At 29.4% G+C, this 8,144-nt stretch overlaps 1 protein-coding gene across 1 annotated transcript in view; it reads right to left on the bottom strand.

Annotated features, from left to right (window-relative positions):
* Nucleotides 1–6,253, bottom strand: part of LOC108777651 (uncharacterized) — a 16,769-nt gene extending 10,516 nt beyond the window's left edge. Inside the window, exons 1-7 of the mRNA XM_018544593.1 lie at nucleotides 6,070–6,253; nucleotides 5,864–5,964; nucleotides 4,901–5,212; nucleotides 4,382–4,488; nucleotides 3,125–3,295; nucleotides 742–974; nucleotides 99–313 (exon numbers count right to left, since the gene is read on the bottom strand). Coding sequence (XP_018400095.1) covers nucleotides 99–313; nucleotides 742–974; nucleotides 3,125–3,295; nucleotides 4,382–4,488; nucleotides 4,901–5,212; nucleotides 5,864–5,964; nucleotides 6,070–6,253 — 1,323 coding nt within the window. The remainder of the gene's footprint in view (nucleotides 1–98; nucleotides 314–741; nucleotides 975–3,124; nucleotides 3,296–4,381; nucleotides 4,489–4,900; nucleotides 5,213–5,863; nucleotides 5,965–6,069) is intronic.
* Nucleotides 6,254–8,144: the final 1,891 nt, after the last annotated feature.

Here is an 8,144-nt window from a genome sequence, read left to right as displayed (position 1 = left end):
CTCTCTCTCTCTCTCTCTCTCTCTCTCTCTCTCTCTCTCTCTCTCTCTCTCTCTGATTGTATAGCAAAGATAAAAAATCTGTTAATTATTATAAGCACCTGGAAAAAATTAAAATCTGCCGAGTCACCGACCACACCGAAACGATAGGTCTTATCTTTCAGAAGACCATCCATAGTCGTAAAGGGCATAATAAATGTTTTAACAGTAAGGAAACTAATCAAGGCAGCGGAATACGCGGCTACAATCACAACAGCCGATAGATGAATTATGAAATGCACAATTCTCACAGGATCCAGCGTCGATTGTTTCATACCTAATACCATTTTTCATAAGAAAGACAGCGGTCATATATTACAAAAAAAATTAGTATTATCGTAAAAGCGTTTTCTCTTGACTACACGATCGCCCACCAGTGCAACACTCAGATAGTTTAGCTTGTTTCCATTGTATAATGTAAATTTTATGCACAAAGTGGGATCTTGCTACTCAAAGAGACGGCGTAAAGTTAATGTAAAATATTTAAAATTTGAAATTGAAAATCAACCGGAAGCAGGATTTAGCGCAATAATGGAATAGTCTACTCCACGGTGTATACCACTATAATGTAATGTAGCCAAGTGTAAGGCGCTTATACGTAACTGGTGCGATTCAAGGCTATACCCGATGTATCCTAAGAGAAGACGCTATATAAGAAAAGCGTAAGCACTCGAGCAAGGGTTGGCGCGTAAAAATTGAAATTACCTTGATTGCAAAACGCTCCTGTGACAAAAAACAAAATTTCTGTAAATCTCAAACGGTTGTCATTTCGAAGATATGGAGATGTTAATGTAAATAATCTCTGAATGAGCATAATCGTTCCACTCGTCAGTACAATAAAAAGAGCAATGACATTCCAAATACTTGTGGAGAACGGTGCCGTATAAGCATCCCATTTTACGTCAGACGATGCAGGTCTTTTAATATACGCACGATATCTTAAAATGAAAGGAACATTAATAGATTTTAATTTTATTACCGGGCTCTCATGATTTGGCACATAAACTTATGAGAGTACATTTGTTTTTTTAATGGACTCGACGCAATCTAATAAGCTTTCTACAATAAGTCATTACATAAGTTTTAAGAATAATTAATATCTACAAATCGAAAGGGCGATGTAAGAGTTCAAAAGTAAAATTTCATTTAAAAATAATATTACAATCTCAACATATTTAATTTTAAATTTGAAAAAACATTAGGATATAAATATAAAAATATATAAAAATTATACTTAAAATTAAGGACATAATAAACGTAACAAGTTTCGACTCCTTGATTGAGTCCTCTTCAGATTTCAAACTTCAAAATTATCTCTTTCGTAGATAAAATTATTATAAATAGTCAAAATATAATATTGTTGTTGAAAAATAAATTTTAAGTCATAAGAAATTATCAATCACATGTGTGAGAAGAATAATCGATTGTAATTGATCAATTTTTCACGAATTAAGACTTAAAGCTTAGATAATAATTTATTGTAGAGAGCCCGTAATCTAATAAACAATTAAATTCAGCTGTTATTATGCACAAGTTACACTTGGTCATAAATTGGATTGTAAACTCATGAGTGCATTTAAAAAATATAAACTTTTAAAATGCGTTTTGTAGAAAATTTCATTTTTTTTCTTTTTTAGTTAGAAATAGCATAGTGTTCATTGTTGAAAGACTCATATCATACAGGTTGTTCCAACAACTATTAGCATCTGAAATATTTTTAAATCTATAAGGTCTAGAGAAAAATTTGTATAATCAAAATTGCACAGTATAAAGGACGATAATCATATGGCGATAATAATCCAGCAAACGAAAATGGATTAAAATGGATTGGACGTTTTGTCTATTCGAATGCGTATTTTAAACAGCAAAACTTCTTTTGGATTTAATTAGATGCAATTGGATTGAAAAACTACGTTTTCTATTCAAAATTTTGAATTGAACATAGTATTCATGATGCACTGAAAAAGCTGATATTATTTTTAGATTGAAAGGCATACAGATATGCTCCGTGCAATTCCTAACAAAAATATATTTAGGATTGGAAAGGATTCATTTTAACATTCATGAATCCGTATCTCTGAAAAAATCTGAATCTATTTTAATTCATTTCAATCCATTTTCGTTCAATTTTTATCCAAGTGGAGATGCTTCGAAGATATCAAAATCAACTTCGTTTTTTTAGTCGGATTTATATAAGCTTTTTTGCATAATATAATTTTCCCAATTCTTCTTCATTAAAAGTATTATTAAAGTATTAAGATAACGGTAATCATATAATATGTAAGAAAAAATTAATTATTCCATTTAAAAAAATGAAGTTGACTTTGATATCTCTGAAGCACCTCCACCTAAATAAAAATATGATTATCGCCATATGATAACCTCCTTTGTGCCGTGCAATTTTGATTATATATATATACGAATTTTTCTTTAGATCTTACAGATTCAAAGATATTTTAGATGTTCGCTTGGGACACTCTGTAAGTTATTCTGAGATATTTAGAAAACACTTTTTTTTCATCTCGTCAATTTATATAATAAGAAAATATACATATTTCAAAGTGCATTATGTTTTTTAACTAGAAACAAACAAAATGCATTTATTTAACATTTTTAGCAAATGTTAACAGCAATTTTGTTTAATACCATACGTCGCATCCTACTGATTGACATACTGTTATTTTCTAAAGTGCATAGTTTTCTTGTATGTGCGTATATAGTTTCACGTTTTCTAATCTAAAAATTACAAATTTTGGATTTGTAATTGGCATTTTGGCTATTTGTAATTTGGCATTTTGAAAGTTTTCTCTTCATTTGTTTTTAATGGACTTGACACAATTTAATGTACATATTTAAACAATTAAATTTAATACGTGTGTCACTAAATCCACCCAAATAATAAGTATCCTTTAAACTTTATTACTTTCGCACAAATGTTTATGTTTATGTTTTGCGCATTTTGATGCTTGCTAGATACAGTGTTTTAAATTGGGTATATCTTAAATTTGTTACTAAAACATTGTTCGATTAGATTTAGATTTTGATATGTATCTCATTATTTAGAATTATCGAAGAAGGAATATACTACTTGGTTGTATAAATAGGCGTTGTAAAACTGATAGCATCTAATCTATCCGAGGACATCATAAACTCCGTTGCCGCAAAGTCGACCTCATTGTTCACTAACATTCCAATCGCACCTGTACACGAACCGTCTGGTAGACACATACCCCACGATTTGGCTTCCTTGTAGGTGAATCTGTAGTATATATATGGGGGTAGAATCAGTTTTAATAATTAGTAATTTTGTCGCAGCCTGTACAAAAAAAGAGTAAATAATTAGTTTTAATTGACAATTGTATGCTTTTTCCGAAGGAACTTCACAGCAAGAAAGCTGTCAAAATCAAAATTAAATAACCAGATAATCATGTCAAAATTATTGATAATTTTTTTCAAACAACAATAGCTATTGCAACAATTCCAGAACAAAAGGAAGGAAGAAAAATATAGAATGAAGGAACAGTAACGTCATGCTGCGCAATCTTGCTGCAAAATGGATTAATTTTAAAAGAATCAGAATAACAATGTAATAACCTTATTTAAGATATCATATTATCATTTTTATTGAACTCTTAATAATAAGTATTTAAATAACGTGCAAAAAAAGAAATGGGGGAGGGGTTATATATTATTTATTGCATTATCAATTTAGGAAATTATTTTATATGTTATTATTATTTATAAAACGAATTCAAAATTGATTGTCCTTTACACTGAATACTATGGTTTGTTTTAATGAAAAAGATCTCTTACATTATTTAATAAATCTAATAATATAATTAGGTTTTATCCATCATATAATCCAAGAGCATATTCGGAAAGACGTCGAAGAAGCGGCGATGGGCGAAAAAGAGAGATATTTGAGGAAAAAGCGGCTGCTAGTGAGGAAGAATATTTTCGAAGAGAGACCGCGAGACAATTGAAAGAGCTTAAAGAAAAGCAAAATCAAATTCAAGAAGAGAAAAAGAATAAAAAGAAAAATGATAAAGTAATGGAAAAAGATGAGAAGCAGAAAAAACCTGACCAAGCTGATGAAAAAACGAAGAAAAAGCCAGACAGAAAGTGATAAGATACAGAAAACTATTACAATATATCATAATACGGTATAATATATTACGACAATTATTAACTTTTCAATAAATTATATATTATTATTTGCAAATTGTTATATAATATAATCGTTAAATTTAATAACGCTTATTTACAGAGCATAATTTTATATAAAAACTTCTCTCTCTTACACTTATAATATAATTTATATATACATATATATTAATATACTCACGTGCAATTTAATGCTTCTTGCAATAGCAGTATCACTTCTCCAAAAAAGCCATTTATTTTCATTATTTCGTTTCGTTCATTACGATGAAACAAACTGATAGGAGGGTCCTATGCGCATAAAATTGTGCATCGCCAAAGCGAATATTAGAATGCCATATAGATCATAAATATAATTCTGTTCTCAAAAAAGTGATAGATATAAAAGAACGCAAAGTAATAAAGTGATGAACAAAACTACTTTTCAAAGTACTGTTATATCACTGTATGACACAGAACAAGAAGAAAATTATAAAAAGGCCTATTTCTGACAACAATATTTTAAAAAGTGCTTTCGTTAACAACTATTATCTTACGTTATATCATTACCATATAGTTATTACCAAAGTTATTGTATTTTACTGATTATCATTAAATTTAAATATTATTTTCTTTTAACAAACAGTTAATCCACTAATTGCGTGTTTGATTAATATGAATATTATTATAATTCTTATGCGAAAAATAGGATAAGCGACCTTACATGGACTGATGTAACGCGTATATTTTGGCCGAAAAGATTGTTTCTTCTTAAAAATAGACCGTGTTTAGGACCCTTCAGACCACTCCTTACATCCCATGTACCAAACTGCGATAATCTCAGTTCTCTTCCTCTGTCAACTTGATAAACTTCAGTGATGATTTCTCTGTCAGTTACGTTGGCGCTACTCTGAACCACCATGAACTTACAATCAAACGGTATGTAAATCTCAAAGAAAAAGTCTTCGAATTTGGTCTTGTTATTGAAGAATACCAGCCAGGTAGGATAAGCCATCGCGATCCACGTTGTGATCTGCTACATTTTAGTAAATAAATGTTCATGCCAATTGTTCGTAGAAATTTTCCAGGCTGTGCTTTATAAAAACGCGATAACGAGAAAATAGTATTTCATGTTTAAAAAAAAAATTTTTTAAACTTATAGAAAATATATTTTGAAAATTTACAAAATTTATAAAAATAAAACTTTGTTTAAAATATTTTTAATTTGTACATATATTTATATTTTATTACATATTGATTACAATAAAAATTTGAAAAAGAAAGCTTTCTTGTATTTCTGTGTGCATTAATAATTTTTTAAGATTAATACTAGAAATAATATTGTGTATACCGCAATAATTGAATAACAAATTAAGTCTTATTATAGTGTATTTAAAAAAATTTTTTTAAATAATTACATGAGCAAAATTATCCCTTGTATCTTCATAGTCGTTAAGAAGAACGAACAGAGGTCTTTTTATGTGATAGTAACTTTGCCCGACCTGCAATCAAATGTATTCTTCTGTGGTAAGAGGTAAATGCATTATTTATGACAATTAGATGCGCAAAATAATCTTGCAATTTATTATATAGCGTTTTGTTATCAAAAAACATTTCTCGTTGTTTAATGATTAAATAATACTAATTGTAGAAAAAAGGCAAACTCCCTTTCTCTTTAAATGCTCACTCGTGTGCTAAACATATGAAAATCCATGAAAGTAGTGCGTATTTGATGGGTCATACTTAGGTACTTCTGAAGAGTCACCAAGTTTTCACTTTCCATAAGATCTGCAAAGTACGAGTTTTCAATATATGTATATGAAAGGTCGATTGCATTAGCATACCAAGAATCATTCTGATTAACGCAATATTCTACTTTCGCATTGCTCACACCTTGTGTTTCAACAAGATTCGGATTGCTGTGCAAAAATACAATACATGTGTTATTAAAGTAGTCACGGATACCCTTGATCAGACCCTCGTACACATAAACTGGCCTGATTAGTTGACTCCACGTGAGATCGAATATGAAGACGATCAGACCTATGATCAAGCACAGATTGGACTTGCAAATCATCCTTCCTCGTGCAAATCGATTCAACAGTAGAAATTCGATAATTTCATGAATCAGCTCGACAATCAAGTAGAACACAAAATTTTCGAATTCGATACATTTTCTAGTTACATTCACATTGCGTTCTTCGTAAAAACTACACAGCGATGAAAATAGTCAACTTCATAAAGACTCACATTACACTACGTTGTGCATGTTAAAACGTAATAATAAAGTTGTATTTGCGCTCCGATCGCATGCCTGATTACATTTTCAGATCGGATCAAAACCTTTTCTGTACGATTGAGTCTGTAATAAATGTACAATTACGCGAATTAAAATGATCGGTTTCGTAGATCGATTGATTCGAACGTACGCGACATAAAGGTTCACGTGACTGCGTTTGTACACAACGAAATCGAAACTATTTCTGCATTTCCAAGGATAAAACCTATTTTCTTAAGTAAACACGATCGCCTGATTCCGCGATTTCGCATCAATTATATATTTTTAGCACATATTTACACAATAGCATACGAAAACCGAGTCAAGCCATTACTCAAACAATTTTTTCTGTACATTTGGTGAAGTGAAATATTGTTTAGTAACGAGTAAAATGATTTGCGAACTTTGTAAATAGATTTGTATAAAGGAATGATAAACGGAAATTTCCGTTATACGAATCAAACGATATGAAAGCGATATTTATCTGATACATTGTGATTCAATAATCACGGAATCCAATCTAAATAAAAGTTGCACTATAATAATTTTTATAGCTAAATAAAAACTTTGACTAATGTGACTGAATTATGGACATATAATTATATGCATACAATATTATAGAGGACTAGGAATTATATAAAAGAGATTATCAACATTTTTTATTGATTTGTCCTACTAGCACAAAGCTTCTAATAAAAAAAAACAACTTTATGTATGTATAATATATATTCGATCTAAGTCCCCAAACAGAATAACAAGTCATGATAACGTCAAAATAATGTTCAAATTAATCAGAAACACTTAAAAAGTAACGTTTCGTGATCATTTTGGAATCATTTTGACATGATTTTAATGTTATGATAACTTATTGTTCTTCTTGAGTTTAATTATAGCAAATAACATCGATAAATTTTTTTTAATATATAGATAAAGTGATATTTATTCACATTAATCATTCTGGAATATTTCATTAAGAAATATATATCTAATAATATAAATATTGTAATCATTTTTTTTTATTAAATGTTAGGATTATATATATATTCTATATATATAAATATATGTTTTCAGATAAGGGAATGTTGGATTAGCCTGCATTACGCGATAAAATTAACGTTTTCATTCTCGTTCAATTTCTTCGTAATAGTTTTACAGAATAAAAGTTCCTTTTCTATGATTAAAATATATATACTAATGTACCGAGTGCTGATGTGTTTTGTGTCCAAAGCTGGAAAAAATAAAAAAATACAATTAATAAATTTCGCTCGTTTTTTGCAATGCAAATTAAATAATTGAACAGTCTAAATCGAGCTAAATGGATTTAATAATAACAATTATTGTTCTTAATTTAACAATAAACTAACTAACAAATTAACAAATAAATATCGTACACAAAAAAAGTAAATATTTGCACTTTTAGCAACAGTTCCCGATAGTTCTACTAAAAATCTACTAAGATATGCATTTTCAAAACAAAATAACGACATTTAACAATTTTTATACATCATATATATAGAAAATGGCATAAAACTTCTAGAAAAAGTGACGTGCTGACTATTTCTATCAGTTTCAACGGCAGTTCTCGTTAGATCTCACAGAGTTCTATGCATTGCAATCATTTAGAAGCAGAGTTCCGGCCTCTACATATTTTTAATCAATTTTTTAATACCTGAGTCCAGCACGACACTTT

Source organism: Cyphomyrmex costatus, unplaced genomic scaffold (assembly GCF_001594065.2).
Source record: "Cyphomyrmex costatus isolate MS0001 unplaced genomic scaffold, Ccosl1.0 scaffold453, whole genome shotgun sequence".
NCBI lineage: Eukaryota > Metazoa > Arthropoda > Insecta > Hymenoptera > Formicidae > Cyphomyrmex > Cyphomyrmex costatus.
Note: the sequence above shows the minus strand (reverse complement) of the source record. Positions and strands in the feature narration are given on the sequence as shown.